The 18,458-nt window shown below is 44.0% G+C and overlaps 1 protein-coding gene across 1 annotated transcript in view; it reads left to right on the top strand.

The window, feature by feature from the left end:
* The first annotated feature begins 2,020 nt into the window (after positions 1 to 2,020).
* mgaa (MAX dimerization protein MGA a) overlaps positions 2,021 to 18,458 on the top strand; it is a 36,771-nt gene continuing 20,333 nt past the window's right edge. The window contains exons 1-13 of the mRNA XM_078289606.1: positions 2,021 to 2,091; positions 5,579 to 6,759; positions 7,909 to 9,802; positions 11,450 to 11,561; positions 11,675 to 11,785; positions 12,010 to 12,138; positions 13,046 to 13,168; positions 13,707 to 14,668; positions 15,597 to 15,873; positions 16,060 to 16,187; positions 16,386 to 16,463; positions 16,971 to 17,067; positions 17,431 to 18,011. Coding sequence (XP_078145732.1) covers positions 5,654 to 6,759; positions 7,909 to 9,802; positions 11,450 to 11,561; positions 11,675 to 11,785; positions 12,010 to 12,138; positions 13,046 to 13,168; positions 13,707 to 14,668; positions 15,597 to 15,873; positions 16,060 to 16,187; positions 16,386 to 16,463; positions 16,971 to 17,067; positions 17,431 to 18,011 — 5,598 coding nt within the window. The 5' untranslated portion in view covers positions 2,021 to 2,091; positions 5,579 to 5,653. The remainder of the gene's footprint in view (positions 2,092 to 5,578; positions 6,760 to 7,908; positions 9,803 to 11,449; positions 11,562 to 11,674; positions 11,786 to 12,009; positions 12,139 to 13,045; positions 13,169 to 13,706; positions 14,669 to 15,596; positions 15,874 to 16,059; positions 16,188 to 16,385; positions 16,464 to 16,970; positions 17,068 to 17,430; positions 18,012 to 18,458) is intronic.

The raw sequence follows: 18,458 nt of genomic DNA on the forward strand, positions 1-18,458 counted from the left end.
TGCCAGTTAGTTAAATTCATAACCAAATCATTCGCAAATTAGAACATGTGAAACTGAAAAGCGTCTGTGAAAAGACCTGGAGGACATACTGTGATTATCACCGAGGAACCAGTTTTAATACCTCTAAACTGAATGCAACACCTTTCGAGGGTTTTTAGTTTCGGTAATATGATATGAGACAGACAGCCTGCCACAGACCGCACTGCAGTCACCTGGCTAACTCACACCGGCTATCTAGCTGCCTCCTATAGTTTATCATGGGCTAGCTGCTAGCTGTTAGCCTTGGAGCTAACTGAGCCTCAACGGCCTCTAGATGTCGCTGTATTTACCTCCATCTTCAGTCTGAACGCGGACAATGTGAAAACATTAGGCTGGTCAAAGGTGTTTTGATACCCTGCCGGAGACATATCTATTCAAAAGACACGTTCAAAATGTGATTTTTGTTGTAGAAAACTGAGCAGTCTGCTGTTTCCCATACTACGCATGCGCCGTTGTCCGCCCTGTGGTGGCAGCGTGCAGGCGCAGACCCACATTTAAAAGAAGACTGACGCGGAAAAATAAACGTCCACTGCTGCCAAATTATTAGTTCAAATCTGGATTAATACTGCTAATATTTGAAGGATTATAAAAGCTGCTGTGCCTTTAAATGTTTCCCTTCGTCTGTAAATGACCATAAATAAACTCCAACTGTCAGCCGGGGCGGCTTCCGTCGATCTAAAGTCTATTTCACTCTATTCTTTTGTGTTCTACTCTCCTGTTGTTCTACTCTCCTGTTGTTCTACTCTCTCTCTCTCTCACACACACACACACTCTCTCTCTCTCTCTCTCTCAAACACACACACTCTCTCTCTCTCTCTCTCTCTGCTAACGACAGCCGAGCCGCAGCTCTACAGCCTGACTGAGGCTCTTTGTCTGTTGTAGGCGGAGACCAAATGTTTTCCTCTCTGGTCGCAGTTCGATGAGAATCCATTATTATTACTGAATCATTCTCGTTACAGATCCAAACGTTGCATTGACACGCGTGGGTAAATTATATTAACGTACAATAATCCCGGCGCTGTTCGTCCCTTTCCAGTTTCCATCGGAAGGCTTCTTGATAACATCATGGAGTTAAAGCTTAATGAAAGTTAAAGCTTAATGAAAGCCTGTTGTTACACAATCATAACCCGCCCGACACGATTCATCTCACGCGTTTGAAATGCGGGATCCTGACGAATCACAACGGATCGATTTAATGTAAAACCATCATCATCCACGTCAAAAGCGTCCGACTTTGTCAAGTGGAGATAGGATTTGGGAAAAGACTGCTGGCTACAGACGCTGTAAACAGCCTCCATTACAGACGGCACTGAAACAGACCTGGGTAATGGCTGTCGGAGCGTTTCCCCACACGGCCACAACGATCCAGATGTTAGCATGGGTACATTCTGTCGGATTTAAGTCTATTCAACTATATTTAGCCTGACACTTAACAAACTAAAGAAGCCTATAGGCTTTACTAAAACCCGTCCACCAGCCCTGCCTGAAGCAGTCTGCCTGCCTCCGGTTACAGCGTGTACAGTGCTGACTACCACCGAGCTCACAGTCTATAGAGAACATCACATCCAGTTTATATTACAAAATCTTAGCCCGACCCTCATCAAACTGTATCTGCTATGCTAACAAAACCCAGCCAACAGCAGTCTATCTGATCCAGGTCACGGTGTCTCGTGCCGTCCCGTGCTCACGGTCTTCTCCTCAGATCCAGCAGGTAAACCTGAAATCACGTCCCAGAGGACATCAGACAGCGGTCCCCCTTGTCTCCCCAGACCGCTCTCCTTGTGGAAACAAATCAGATCCTCCAGCGTCCCGGTCTGTCAGGACCGGGGCTTGTTTTGAACCAGGTGGCGACAACAAGATGGCGGCCGAGGCTGCGCAGAACCGGAGAGGATGAGGACGGGCGGTGACGTTACCGTGCAAGGACGCATGCTGTTTTTTTCTCCCTGCTAGAAAATACACGATGTTGTTGGGGTGCTGGACGGGAAAGTACAGGATAACGATTGGATTTAAGTGACACCGTCGAAATACTCGATCTGTTCGGCAATGCAGAAGGTAATCCGTGCGCGTGCCAGAGCACATGGTCACGGTGGGACGATACAGACCGACCGAGAGCTTTGGTGTTTAGGAAGCCATTACTGGGCTCAGCCTGAGGCCTGGTCCTGCTAGCTAGCAACAATGCTGATTAAGGATCACATGTAATCTGTAATGCATTCATGTTTCTACATACTATCTGCAGGATCCACAGGCTCAAACATGTTGAGATAAAACTAATCAGACATGGTTATATTTACACCATCAAATTTAATTGACTTGTTTCACCAATGAGATGTTTAAAGCATAATAGAGCGCTGTTAAATCTGGGGCAAAACAACATTCTGTTTAGTTTATGCATGCATTATCAAGGGATAGTATAATGAATCCAATGCATACACACTGCATCACACCGGTAACTGATTCTGTCATTGGAAATGAATGGACCATTGGAAAGTAACGCATTAAATGCACCATGGAATTGAATTGTAATGGTATGGTGTGCTCATTGTGGCGTGAATCAGGTCATCTTCTTTGGGAATTTCTCTGCGGCTTGTTGGTGTTTCAACCAGGACAGCTAGCTAAACAAAAGAACTATGTAATTGATACTATTAATACAAATGTTTCACTATAATGTAAAAAGTAAACTGAAACAGGGAAAGTCAAACATGGAAGCCCTGCACTTTTTTGTTGGAGACTGTAGGTTGAGTAGTTTCTCACTCGGAAAATTGGCTCTGTTCTTGTCATGTGATCAAACTTCTAGAGCTGCAACATATCTTTATGCTTTGTGCTGCCGATGGAAACATGGCTGGTTCACGACACTTCTTTGTGGTATTTAGTAGCTGTGATGCCTGTGGGCGAAAACAGAAGGTCTACAGGTCAGTGGCTCACAGCTTGAGATATGCTCAACAGGTTAGCCTACTGGAAATTTTAACCCAACGCAACACCACTTCTATTTAACAACGCAACACCACTTCTATTTAAAAAACTTTAAATTTTTTCTGTCTTTTTGATCAGAACTGATCGCAATACTTATCAGTTGAATTACATTACAACTTCAATTTGGAGGGAGGATGCTAGCCTGCTAGCATAACACACGATAGCGATAAAGGTTATGTCTACATGGTGTTGCTTTACCTGAAGCCCCTTTCACACTGATGGAAGAAGCTGGAACCTTCCGACCTGTGAACTCGTTAGAGCCGGCTTTTTGTGCTGTGTGAAAGGAGTACGCCTACTTTAAAAAGCCGTCTTTCTTACACATTATGTGGTATACGTTATTATGACGTGTTACACTATATTGTGAAGATAGCCAATCAGAAACTACTATACGTCATCGCGTATGTTTACCTCAAGCCAAGCTGTTGAACAGCTGAGTGTGAGATACAACTGTTTGGCAGCTCGGTTGAATCTCCAAACCAAAGTAGTTGTAACTGTAACTTCCATTGCCTTAGCGCACTTTCAGACAATAGAAATTATATTAAAAACAAACAAAATTTAATAAAAAGGTGGTGCCATCTTTAACAGCTGATCCCTGTTAAGTCCAGTTTATACTTCTGGAGCTACACCATAGGTCTTTGCAGTGCCGGCATAGCCTGCAGAGGCTGTAACTGCGTGTAGAGCGACGCAGGACGCCGGCTTCCTATTTCCTCCTATCTGGTTGATGTCTGCCGATAGTGAAGACAACATGGAGCAGATCGAAGAGAGACGAGCTGAGAGGCTTCAGATATGTTCATTTGTACGACAGCACATCCACAAATTATAAAGATTACTGAATTTGTGATGAGAAATATCCCAGAACACAAGTTTCAGAGAAAGTAAACACTACTACTGTTGTTATTACTTCCGTATTAACAAAGCATGACACTGCCATCTAGTGTTTCGGTGGTCTATGCGTAGAATCACCAAAATAGAACAACAAATGCTCGCAGCTACAGCGGCACTTTAACACAAAAAATCAACCTTAAAGACGAGATGAAATGAAAAATGCCTTTTTAACCCTTTTAGATCACATCCCCGGTCATACTGTGCACCTATTTAACAATATATGCCAAAAAAAATACCAAAAATCAATTTCATTGTATTCTTATATCAAAATTCAATCATGTTTTCTTCCTGTAAAACAAAATATGCCGTGTGCTTACGTAAGCATGCCCGTAACTAATTTCAACCATTAATATCATGACATCCACCCATCAATCAATCTTCAACTTTTAGCGCACAGAGCTAAGAGGCTAAGATTCATTAGTTAGCTAGCTAGCAACAGCACGGTACTTCGGTGTGTCTTCGGGTGTTATGACACGCCCACTTTTCAACGTTCAAATCAAATTCCTCCCAACGTTACGTCCCGCCTGTCTTTCCTGTTTCACTCGGAAATACGTCACGATACGGAAGTTAGATACTCTCGAAATGCCGTCTCATCTCCACTTTAACAAGGAGACCAGACGCTATGCCAACGTCCGCCAACGTTTCTCCGCTTGTAGAAAATCCTAACTTCACTGGAAATGTTTTGCCAAACCTTAACCTTAAATAGAGAAAAAAAAAAAAAAATTTGCCACACCGTCAGAAAGTGAAAATCAAGTTGGATATAGAAGCTGGAAAATCACATTTTTATGCCGTGTTTGTAGATTTGTGATGTATTAACTTTTGACTTGTATATTTCATTAGCTAGGCTGCTCAAAATAAAGAACAAAAATGAAAAGAAACACCATTATTTACATTACAATGTGATGGGAAACCGCAATATGAACTTTTTAAGCAGCAGGCCTCCAAATCATGCTGTGCTTTGAATTTTGAGCAAGTAAATGTTAGAAAAGAAAAGGTAAGAATAAGTGTTTGTTAAATGATAACTGAGAGCCTCTGAGGAGCATAAAGTGAGGAAGGATGGCTCAAAATAGGAAGACTGCAGCCCAAAATCAACACCTTAATCAGGGTGTAGCCTAAATATAGCTTTTAGATGGACGCGCACTAAACTACGCGCCAATGTTTGGTTTGCAAACAACACTATTTACCAACAAAAATGAATATTGTAGCCTATTTCTCAACTGTTTATCAGATTTTCAACCATTTACACGTTAAATCATAATGTCATAATTAAATAACAAAGCTTCTGAGCTTGTTATTGGTTTTCTTTGATGGGGAGGAAGTTATCTATATAGCATGGTTTAACTTCCATTTCACCCAGTCATGTTTCACTCAGAACTTAAGCATAATATGAATGCAAATACTGACGTTTGGGGTCCAACAAACATGACCCTTCCTGAGTTCAAAGGAGTACATCGATCAGAAGTTTGAGTTATTGGTTCCATCCAAATACCTTTCAAAACTCAAAATGATAGGGACACCAGTAGAGCAGTAGAGTCATATCTCTCAATACCAAGAATTGACGTCTTTCCAACATTTGAATAAAAGCATGACATTGTGGTCTTGCCTTGGTTTTTCTTTAGAAATTGTAGACAATGACAAGTAGTTTATAGTTTATAATTCTAAATAACGGTCTGTTGTTTTTCAGGATGCTGACTTGAACCATCGTACAGATGTATGACAAGCGGGGCCCTCCTGCCCTTTAAATGTCTGTGACTTGTTCATGGCTTCTAAGAAGAAGCAGAAAGGCATGGTGTTTCATGAGGAAGGGGCAACTGCCCCAACAGTGGCGCCTGCAGCTGCCCCTCCACCTACATGCTTTGTTGTCCTGAAACCAGGCAAGGCGAGTGAAGGCGGATTGGAACAAGGTGACCTTGTAACCAACGAAGAGGCAGACATGATGATAAAATCCAACATGTACTCAACAAAGGAAGTCATCAAGGTGTCTGCTATACTCCCCATGATGAAACATCCTGCCAGTTCGAATCCTCAATCGGACAACCTGTCACCCGATAGCATCTGCAAAGGCATCAAAGTGACGCTGGACAACAACAGCATGTGGAACGAATTCTTCAGATGCAAAACCGAGATGATTCTGACTAAACAAGGCAGCAGGATGTTTCCCTACTGCCGTTTTCACATCTCTGGCTTGGAGCCATCCAAGAAGTACTCTCTGATCATGGATATCCAACCTGTGGACAACAGTCGCTACAAGTGGACTGGGCAAAACTGGCAAGTTGCTGGGAAGGCAGAGCGTCACGTAAAGAGTCAGCCATTTGCTCATCCTGAGTCTCCCTCAATGGGGCAATACTGGATGCAGAATCCAGTGTCCTTTTACAAACTTAAGCTCACCAATGACATCTCAGACCAAGAGGGGAACATTGTCTTGCATGTGATGCACCGGTACTTGCCACGACTGCATGTAATACCGTCTGACAAAGCTGCTAAAGACATAAAGCTAAATGGGCCCCATGTTGTAACATTCACTTTCCCCCAGACTGAGTTTATGGCGGTCACAGCTTACCAGAACTCGCAATTTGCTCAGCTGAAAGTTGACTACAATCCCTTTGCTAAAGGACTGAAGGAGGATGGATCCAGTTCGTGGGCATTGAAGCTAAAATCAATCACTGGCAAAGACTCGCACAAAGAGGGAGGTAAAACAACCAACGAGCAACATCCTGTGAAAAAGAGCTTGAAGTCATTGCTTGCAAACCATAAGCCTAGAAGCTCAAAAGTAGTGGACCAGAAACCCCCGACTCCAGATGTCCAGAAAACCTGCACTACAGACAAAGACCAGTCAGCTGCCAAGGCCACTGGAGAAAGTTCTTGGTAAGAGCACCACTCAAGTGGGAAAAATGCCTTGTTCTCCCAACTCTGTCAAACCTCAAATTTGGAGGAAAGTACAAGACTGAAGACCAGCATCTTATGAATATCCGTGTTTTTTTAATGTGCCAAGATCTGATTGCACAACTTGAATGATATAACTTGATGGTGTTTTGTCAGATACTGCATCTGTTGTACTCTTGTTCTCTTAGTCTTCACCTAACGTTGCTCCATATATCTTATACCTTTCACTAGGAGTTCAAGCCCTGTAGGGGCTGAAACCGTTTTGAGTTCCTGTGGGTTTATATTCATATCCAGCCACTGTTATTCTTCTGCTATTGGCTGGTCTTTGGTGCCAGCTGATGTCACCTTCTATAGAGTACAACAGGTGGTGACATCAGCTAGCACCAAAGACCAGCCAATAGCAGAAGGCCAGTTCAGTACCCCAATCCTTTTCACCATTAGATGTCAGGCTTCACCACAAATTTGGATTTGGGGTTTAGTTAGTTTTCCATGAGATGCAACGTGCTAGAGTGTTGAAATTTTGCGCTATGATCGATAATGGTGCCAATCCACTTTACAACCAATATTACTCTTATTTGCCTGATGGGAGCACTATAATGAAACGTCAAGTAAAATACTTAAATAAAAGGCTGTGACTTCCAGACCAAGGGCCTTATGGTTACTCAAATTGGCAAACATCAAATGTCTTTGTCCTTGGTCGATGCATTTTCCTCTTGGACCAGCTCAATGAGACAAACTTTTGAATACAATTAGTCAATGACACAGGGCAATAGCGTGTGGACAATCAATAAGATGCATTATAACTAAATGAGAACTTGTCCAGTCCGCATAAAACCTTGAATGTAAATCTCTTTTCATGACAACCCTCCCCAACACAGATGTCAATATATAAGCTAGTTGGACCATCAAATTAACAGTTTAGTACTTCTGTTCTGAGACCAAGTATTAGTCAATACATGAAGCTTGGTTTTGATTGGTAAATGTGGGTATACCATTATAGTATCTGACAATGTAGTTTATGTTAGCATATTCATGTGGTGTGATAACCTATAGTGCATATTCCAAGTGGATATAATGTTCTGGTTATATGATTGATATCACTAATTTGTTGTTAATTCTTTTTTTCCTCAGCAGTAATGCACGTCCTGCTCAGAAGTTATTTTCTGAACTGATTCGGGAGGCTCATGTTTCACTGAAAAGATGCAATTTGGAGCAATTGTGCATCAATAACAGTACTTCTTGCAGAAGTGAGCAAACTGACATTAAGAACACAGTTGTCAAAAGTAAAGGAAAAGATGTTGCTGATGACAGTTTGTCTCTCAAAACAAATACTGAAATATCTGCAAAGACAGGTGAAAATGTAACAAAGAAAAATGGTTTGAAATCTTCAAAGGACGACAAGCACCATATGAATTCGTTGAACTGCAAGGATACTGTTATGGCGGACTGTACTGTGGTCGATAAGTCATCAGCAGCGCTTGTTCCTGCTTCAGCAGTGTCCCTAAACTCCTCTGTGAACTCTGACGGAAAAAATAAGCCTGAAGCTCAACTTGAGGAGAATGTGAAGCCACATAAACGGCCTGCGCCCTTGCCTCTGCCAGCCCTCGCTCTTTTTCTGAAACAGCATCGACTGAAGCCCAGGCAGCTCAAGACCAGACCGAAGTCTCCTGCAGCATTACCACCTGAATCCCTGTTAGCAACTCCTACTGCGGTGTCTGCTAGTCCACTTATTGATCACACCAGCAAACCAACTGATCCTTCAAAGGATCTCAGAGGTGAAGTCAACACACCGGGCAGCCAAGCCTCCAGTTGCCCTAGTTCAGATCTTCATCCAGCTGGAAAGGTATTGAATGTTATTGGTCAAGCAACTGAAACAGGTCACCAGGCTTCCAGTGCTTCATGTCTTGCTGTAGTTGCCACTACAGATCATGGGGGACCAAGAACTGATTGTCTGGCCTCAGTTCCAGTTGCTGAAAGTCCAGCCCCAGAGCCAGTGGTACCAGATAGTGCACCAGTGTTACCCAACTCGGATCAACCAGTCTATACCCCTGGGACAACTGTATCTACCATCTCCTCATGTCTTACTACCTCTTCTGCATCTCCCATGTCGTCACCAACCTTTGACACAGTGTTACCTATCCCTAACACACCCCAAACACAGACCTTTAAAGAGTCTACCACACTACCATTAAGCCCATCCACCATGAGGCCTGCCCCCTTGCTCCCTGACTCTGAATGTTCACCGTTTGGCTTTGAGCCTTTGTCACCTGCGAGCTCGCCAGAACCTTTACCCTCCCTGCCTTCTGCTTTAGCATTAGAGCTTAACCCTCCTCCCTCGGTACCGACTCCAAAAGTTGTACCACCTGGACAGTTACCACACAGTGAAGATTCTGCCGCATCTGTGTTTAAATGGCATACAGTGTTACCTCTACCTGACCCATTCTTAACCACATTTACATCATTTCAACCCACACCACAACCAGGTCCTCTATTATCTTCCAGTACTCAACCTTTGTTGCCTTCCCAGACTTCCTCGCACCCTGATCCGCAGGCTCTTGGCACTGCCATATCCTTGCCTTCCTCTGACCCAGTTACATCATTTCAAGAAAACGATCAGTCGCTACCCTTTCCAGGAGAATTGTCTCCCCTCGCACTTCAGTTATCACTGTCTCCAACCTTTTCTTCATTAGATGGAGAGGGATTGTCGCCCACGCCTTCAATTGCAGACCTTGTGCACTTTTTTTCTACCGATGATGACCTTGGAATGGAGGTGGATTTCTCAAACACTGAGGCAGCGCCAATTCCCTGCCCAACTCCTAGTACGTTAATAGCCAGTGCACAGGGTCCCTCTCAGCAAGTACAGCCATCTATAGCCGATAAGCCCCAGAAATGCAAGAAGAAATCGCGGCGGGGAAGGCCCCCTCAGACAGACAAGGCTCTGAGCAAGGTCGACGCCACCGATACCAGCATGCAACCCAACCTGGAGGAAGTGGAGGAGCAGTTATTTGTCTCTTTCACATCAAAGGTAAAATCAAACTGTTGTATTTGCTAGTGCAGTGGATGGTGGATTGATGTGCCACCTAGTGGTGTGAAAGGTGAACTCCATTGTATGCCACCAGATGTAGAAATACAGCAGAACTCTTTGGAATTTGGTGTGCTTGACACCTCGTACATCATTTAGTTAATTCAGGCTAATTAGATGCCTGCCATTTCAAATTATCTTGCGAATCTGCCTGAATGTATTTCAGTTGCTCAAATCCAGACCAGTGGATTGATTTATGAAACAGGGATGTAGTTATCTTGGATAATTTCTCAGTCCCGTTTTGAAATAAAGGGAATATGAGTAGAGAGTTGAAACCATTATCTGGAATCATAAGATTGGCTGCCATGGCAGCATGGCTAAAAAGAAAGACACTTTTTTTTTTACTGCAGCTGAGCAAGAGAGGAACATCAATATCTAAACTTATGTAAAAACACATTTTAACTATAAAATGCAACACTGTCAAGCCTCTAAAATGAGAGAGCAGTCGTAGGACAAAATTGGAAGAAAACTTGTCTTTTATATAAAAAATGTTGAGTTAGTCAAAGGAACTCCCTGATCTCTCAATACACACTCTTTTCTTAAAGCTTGTCTAATAGCACCTTGGAAATGTGTTCATGGATGGGGTAAGCTTAAAAAGGCATGGTCATAGTGTCAGAAGTCCTGCCTACCACCAAAACATGCCTGGACTCAGAAGAGAGTTACACAGTGGTGATTTACCATAAAGGCGAACTAAAAAAAAAAAATTCTTATTAACAAACAATGACAGAACCTCACTCCCAAAAAGATTTCTCATTTTTATCCCCAAACTTACAATTTCATTTAAAATCTACACAACAGAGAGGGCAAACAGTGTGGAAGTATTACGTCAGTGCCTCAGCTAGGTGGTGGAGAGAGATGGTAGATGCAATGGAAAGTAAAGTAGGGTGTCTGGATCTAATGAATCTAGATCTAGTGGATCTAATCTAGCCTTCCAACATTACCTCTCCAACTGGAGAATGTACCAGAGATTGTGAACAGGCATTGACGTTATGCATCTGCGCTGTTTGTCCTCTCTGTTGTGTAGATATTAAACAAAATTTTACATTTGGGGATAAAATCAAAAATTATAATTTTCTATAGACTGATATTTGGAAAACATCGTTTTGGGCGTGAGGTTGTGTCAGTGTTTGCTCATAAGAAGATACAGACTTTTAGTTTTTCTCTATGGTAACTCTTGTGTACCTCTCTCTTGGCAGTTGGCAACATCCAGCTAACTCTGACTAAGCCTGCGTTTTTGCAGGTTTGATTTTAAGGAGTTGTTGCTCTGGTAACAAGTTAGACAAAGTTTAAGCTTGCTTCAAGAAAAGAAAATCCCAGGCTTATGTCAAATGGTCAACTAACTTATCCAGCTAACACAGTTATCCATGTGTGAGGAACGGGGCCTGGCTCTTTGGTAACCCTCTAGTTTTTGGTTTGTTTGAACTGCAAATATAAATTTGGTTTTATCTCATTCAGTTTTATCTTTATTGCAATCATCAGCTTGCCTATGATGTTAATGTTGTTTGTAAGGAATCATTTAAGGTCTCACTTAATAACATGCATAACGCATAACATGCATACAGAGAATTAAAAGCTAAAGTCACATTTCAGGAAGCCCTTAGGCTTCACCTGGGGGATTCCTCTGAAGGCCCAGAGACGATCGCACAACCTCAGCAGTCCGCTGTCGCTGAACCACAGCAACTCACCGAGGCAACTCAGAATGGTAAGCAACTATTGGTAGACATACTGTGACAGAAAGGTTTATATTCCCAGTGGGAAGCGGTATATTTCCCTTACTTAAGTAAACATGGATCTTAAAAAGCTGTTTTTCTCCAGTTGAAACTGCAGACAGCCTAGAGGAGAGAATAGCTGCCTGTGAGAAGCTTCTTTTGAGGGACGTGAAGCTGATGAAACACAGACAAGTCATCCATCCTGTGTTGCAGGAAGGTACGCTCACAGTGGATGTGGAATTATGGAAATATGTAACTACTTGGATAATTAGTCGCATTTTGCAGACCAAGATCGTAAAGTGTTAGTACTCACTTATATATGCTTAATAAAGGATTGGCAGCTTGACATCATTTATTGTACATCATTTAATTAAATTAATGTGATTTCCTACAGTTTAATGAATTGACAGCATTTTTCTGTCCATTATCTATAAAATCCAGTTGGACTGAAGATGAGCTTGCTGGATCCGACACAAGCCATCGACCTGCAGTACCTGGGAGTTCATCTGCCGATCCCTCCGCCCGGAGTCTGTCCGGAGCCGCCGTCCGAACCGCTGGCACCGCCGCAAAGTTAGCAGCCTCATACTAACCTGCCTCCCATCCAGCTGAAGCTTGACATGGTCATACTTCACTTGCTTGGGGGCTGATATGTTTAAAGAGTAACTAAACACCAAGCCGAAATCTGTGTAATGCCTGACATCTACCTCCACCTGTTGTACTCTATCGAAGCTGACTTCACCTGGCACCAAAGATCAGCCAATAGCAGATGGCAGTTCAGTAGCTGTTTACCTTTTAAATGTAATGCTTCACACAGATTTGGGTTTGGTGTTTAGTTAGTCTTTAAAAAATACCTTTTTACATTTAACATGCAAAAAACATTTTTATTTTTGTTGTGTGTTTTTATATTAAAATTGCATCACATTTACCACATTACATTTTACATTAAAACAGTGTATTTTTAACTGTGACCTCATGTTGCACCAGGAGGCGACATAAAAATTATGGCCAATAAAACATCACAGATTTTTGAACAGTCCCGCCCCTCCGCCCCTCCGCCCCTCCTATCAAATCAAGCTGCCTTTCTCTCCCTAACTGATCTCCCATTGGTTTACACTTTTACATGATCCCTCCTTGCGTTACGTCCCGCCCCCACATCCTGTTTCAACAGGAAATACAGGACAGAAAAAATTCCTCCTATGATTCGAGTGACTGGAAACAAAACACTAAAATTCCAAAATGTCTTTTAAAATTTTTAGTGTTTTTCATTGAACCCAATAGGTTAGCTGGAAGCACGCTAGCCAGCAAGAAAGGCTAACAATACCATGAAGCCATTTTATAGTAGCTGAAGGACAAATGTCTGAACTTTGTAATATAATGTGACAAGCACTAGTCCAGATAAATGAACACTAAAATGTAAAAAGTAGTCATCATCAGTATAAAGTTCCATCAGGTCTGACCATGTTCCTGTTTGTTCCAGGTGTTTCTGCTGCGTTCGTGTCCAGGACAGGCAAGACGACAGATGTCACCCAGATTAAAGGCTGGAGAGACAAGTTTGCTCCATCAGAGTCGTTGCCAACTCCTTCAACATCCAAACCTGAAGGTAATTAAGTTGTTACCTCTGCCAAGGAGGTTATGTTTTCGGTGCCGTTTGTTTGTCTGTTTGTCAGCCGGATTACGGAAAAACTACTGGCCCGATTTTCATGAAACTTCGTGGAAGGGTGTAGCATGGGCCAAGGAAGAACCCATTAAATTTTGGAGCGGATCCGGATCCGACTCATGAACAAGCAGTAATAGCACGAACCTTGGCGGAGGTCTGCGCTCTCCGAGTGCCCTTCTAGTTGATTTATTGAATGTTCATTAATCAACGGGTATCTCAAACAAGCAATCTGATTGATCGAAGACATTTCAAACGTGATGTCACTTCTTTCCATAACGCACAGCTAGTCGGGCCTTATTAGTTGCTATAACTTTGTTGTAACCAGTGAGCTAGATAGTAATATTAATTTTCTCCTGTTTTTTTAATTCTTAAAACCTTTCAGACAGTACACGTGTTGGTAACCATTGTATAAAAGCCTTAATACCGTTGAGGACATTTAGTTATATTTAATTTTATTTCTCATCTGTGTTATGTTCTCCAGCTGGTCCCAGCTCAGATGTCCCCAAGAAGAACTTGTCAGCTTTCTGCAGTGACATGCTGGATGAGTATCTAGAAAATGAGGGCAAGCTGATTGACGAACGCGCCGCCAGCTTCTCCCAGGCGGCAGCGGAGCCGGTGGTGTACGAGCTTCCCACCAGGAGCACCAGCTACGTCCGCACGCTCGACAGCGTTCTCAAGAAACAGACCCTCGCCTCCCCCACCTCGGCTCTCATATCTGGCTTCGTCCCACCCTCTAAGAGACCCAAACTGACCCCCATGGGGCTGAAGAAGTCAAGAAGAGGAGACAGGAAGCAGAAGGCGGCGGGTTCTAAGCAGAACCAACCCAAACCAGGAATCGCAGTTGCTACTATTTCAACGCCTTCACTGAGTCCTGTTTCAGCGGCTGCTACGGTGACACCTGCCCCTACACAACAAATGGACCCGTCCCCATCTCCCATTAAAGCCATGAAGACCCAGGCAGTCACACCCCCATCAGAACACACAGCTCCCTTTACGGACTCGCCAACTGACCAACTCAGATCAATGAAATATCTCAAAGCCAGGGCTACAGAGGCTGATGACACCAACCACACCAAGTCAGAGACAGCCTTACCCCTGTTTGATCACACAGCACCCATCACCCATGATTCAAGGGATCCCAGCTTCAGAAAGAGACAAAAACGCAAAGCCAAGGCCTCATCCCAAACCCTCAGTCCCTCCCCGTCAAAGACCGCACCGCCGGGGGTTTCGGAGGACATGGCTCCGCTGGAGTCGGACTCTGAGCTTGGTGACGCCGCCGACCAGAGCGGTGAGACGCCCAAACCCAACGGCAAACCCCTGGTGACCAAGGCCCTGCTGAAGCAGAAGGATCTGGAGGACGGGGTGGTGTGGGAGGGCCGGCCCAGGACCTGCATCACCGAGGAGAGGGCAGCCATAGCTCTGACCTCACTCTTCACCTTAATGGTAAGATAATATAGCGGTAATCGTCCTCTCGAGTGTTGTCGTTATTTCGGGGTTTTCGGAATCTGTCCGGATCCATCTTTTTTTTGCCTATGGTGAAAATGAATGGGATTTTTGGATCCTGTTTGCAAATCGTTCTATTCTTAGAAATTACATGTAACTACGTTATTACAAATTCTAATGTGTTACTGAATTTTTTAAAAAGATTTTGCTAACAACCATGGTGCAGATATCACAGATATCACAGTTATCCTCGCTTCACAAAGCCACAAAATGTTGGAAAGCTAAGCTACACATGGCTAGCAATTTTGTTTTTTATTGCTAAGCCAGCAGGCTCATTTAGCAAACACACTGATGTTAATGTGAACATGCTAACGCTAGCTACTACTAGATGCGTTAGCTAGTGTGCTAATCAGATGTGTTAACAACAAGACAGTGATGGTTAGCTGACCAGATACTATGGTTAGCTAGCTAACAAGCTGACATTATCTAATCACTAAATCAATCAGATGGATCAGTGATGAAATGATCAGTTCAGTCAAAAACAGACAGAAATTTACCATGTCTATGATAAAATAAGAAAAGATTAAATTTAAAGCAGCAATCTGCGATTTGTGCTGGATTTGTGCTCGTGGGCCCTCTGCCGGCCGTGGAAGAGGAATTACAAAAATATATGACCTAGAATGTAAACAGTGTTTTTTTTCTTAGCAAAATCTAACCTCGCTGGCTAGCTAGCATGCTAGCTAGCATTGTAATGACATCAAAAGTTGACTTACTAGTCAACTGCTAGTGTAGCAAGACTGCACTGGAGTTTTTAGCGCTCTTGATTTGACGAAGGCTGAGTTGATATTGATCTGGTATCGGAACACGACACTGTTGCACCGCCGCCCGTCCTCTGAACCGAGCTCTGTACCTCCTCTCCGTCCCTCAGGGCTTCGTCTGTGAGAATCCCACCGCTCCCATCCAGCTGGCGAAGCGGCGCGCTCCTCCTTGCCTGAACGAGTTCTGCCGGCTGGGCTGCGTCTGCGTCAGCCTGGCCCACAGCTCCAGGCTGACGCACTGCGGACGGGTCGGCTGCATGTTCGGCTGCAGCTGCCTCAAACAGAAGGTGGTTCTGCTGAAGAACCTGGACGGACCGGACTCCAGCCCCTCGGACCAGGGGACGCCCAGGAAGAGGAAGAGGAAGAAGAGGATGAAGATGGCCTATGGTAAGTTCCTGCACCAGTGCTGTCTGGTTAATTGGTAACCGGTTATGGTCAAATTTTTACTTTGACCGGTAACCAGTAGTGTAACGATTTACTATTTCAATTTATGCAGTCGTGTGTACAAGCGAATCACTCTTATCAACATATTCACTCAATCCATGTTAACTGACTGTTGTGTTTCACTTGTAGTCCTGAAGGAGGCGGACAGCGTTTCCCAGCCTGCTCAGCGGGTCCGGACCTTGTGGAGGAAAGACAGCGGAGACAGAGATCCAGACCCAATCCACGCTCCAGAACCCGTCTGCCTGCCCTGCTCCGCTGTAAGGACACTCATATATTTTCTTTTTGATTGATTTTTATTGTAGTGCATTACACCCAGTCCTGGTGCCCAGCTCATATAGGTTTATAAGACACATTTACATGAAACAGAACAGAAGCAGAACCGTCTAAGATTGGTGGTAAAACAGTTAAAGTGTCTGGTGGATGAAAGCTGTCTTTCTGCCCTCCTGTGTCTCCAGGAGAGCAGTGTGGACGATAAGAGCTGTGCCAGGGTCAGAGGTTACACGAGCAGGAAGACACCACAACACAACCAGAAGGTAAAGCTGCTAATTGGCTGGTTGAGGGATAAACACAAAATAACATGCAGGACTTTAACTTTGAAGTAAGCAGGCCAGTCATATTGCGTTGAGTGCTAATTAGTATAATTTGGATGGAGAGCTTGTGAAACTGTGATGGTCAAGCGTCTCATTTGTGATTACTACAGCAGAATAAAATGCAGCTAATATCACCATTCATGTTCCTGACCCACATTTTTGTATTGAGATATATTGATATATAGTATATCAGTATATCGTCCCATCTCTACTATTAGCAACAGCTTTAAAATAATCACAACTTTTATATGTGAGTTTTCAAAGCAACATGAGGCAACTAACAGAGATCCAAAGAGTTGATGCGTTGATCACAAAAACTGCAGAATTATTTACTTAAGATCTTGAAAACCAAAAGACGTGGTTGGTAAATAAGACTAGATATTGTGGAATAAATGTGAATGAACTGGTTTTCCAGCGAGGTTTGCTAACAGACTGAAGTGTTTCCTCCAGGAGGGGCGTGGCCAGGCGAAAGAGGGCCGGACTAAAGCTGGGAAGAGGAAAGACGCTCCGCCGAAGAAAACAAAGATCAAATCCTCCAATCCACCGGGTAGGTTTAATGTCCAGGGATAGGTAGACACTTTACACTCTTCTTTCTTCACTTCCATCCATCCTTCCTTCCTTCCTACCTTCCTTCCATCACTCCCTAGGGGGAAATTGTGTCCTGATGTATTTTCTGACTTGTGAGACCAAGATGTTTTCACTTTTTGGCACATCCAAGTGTAGTTGAAGGCTACTAAATCCAATAGTGGATTTAGTAGCTTTTTTATTGCTTATCCTTACATTAGATGAGTTGAGATGCATCAGTATTATCAGAAGAAGGAGCAGTAACACTTCCCTCTCTAATGACCCTATTCCCATGTATTAATTCCCATGTATTATTAAGTTTTGAATTTCTGTCCTGACGCTGTAGCCGACCCCCATCAGCCGGCACAGTGCGACCAGCCGGCAGAACGTGACCCGACGCCGTCGAAGCGGCTGGCCATCATGGCGGAGTGTCGGTGGCGCTGCGACGCCGACCGGAACCACGTCCTGAAGAAGGTCTGCGAGGCGATGGCTCAGGACCGACTCGGCCAGCCCTTCTGGGTCAAAAATTACCTCATCAACCCGCTGAGTCAGTCCGTGGAGGGGGACGGCGTCGAGCGCTGCGTCCATTACAAAGTCCACATCTCCGAACCCAGACTGGGCCGGGAAACGCCACCAAAACCGGCAAAACCGCAGGAGCAGACAGGAGAGAGGGAGGCGGTGAAGGAGGAGGAGGAGAGTCTGGAAGACTGGCAGAGGGAGGTGGAGGAGGGAGATATTGAGGAGGAGGAGGACTTGTCAGACGCCAAGGAGGATGATGGGAGAGAGAAGAGCGGAGAGGAAATGAAAGGGAGAGCAGAGAAGACGAAGCGGAGGAGTATGGCGCTTCCTTTCCTGACCGGGATCTCCCCCGCCGGATTCCTGTCGGCCAGCAGGAAGGAGCCGGGCGGCACGGACCACCTGGTGCAGGTGAGCGCTCCATGTTTGGTCCTGACTGCAGATCCCACAGGCCTTGAAAATTGTTGAAAGTTTGTGGATTTGAGAAAAATGAAACGAGGCTTTAACAGTTTTTGAAAATGAATGTATGGCCTTGAAAATTTTAAATTTAGCGCCCAAACTGCCTCAGTTCTCTCCGTCCCATCCTGAGGAAACACCTGGGATGGAGATCTGCAGGTTAAACATGAAGCATCTGACCAGGATTTCTTGACTTGACAAGATCAGAGTTTTCATTTCAACCAATTCTACATACCAATTACCAATTTTGAGTCCTTAAATTTCACCCAACACCTTGAAAGTCATTGAGTTTGATGTCTAAATGAAACCCTGTGACGAGCTCAGGAGAATCAGCTCAACTCACAGCATGAGATGACAAACTTTAATGATAATTGGACCAGCAGCAAATAGTGACAGGATACA

The sequence above is a fragment of the Centroberyx gerrardi genome, chromosome 17 (genome assembly GCF_048128805.1).
Source record: "Centroberyx gerrardi isolate f3 chromosome 17, fCenGer3.hap1.cur.20231027, whole genome shotgun sequence".
Classification (NCBI taxonomy): domain Eukaryota; kingdom Metazoa; phylum Chordata; class Actinopteri; order Beryciformes; family Berycidae; genus Centroberyx; species Centroberyx gerrardi.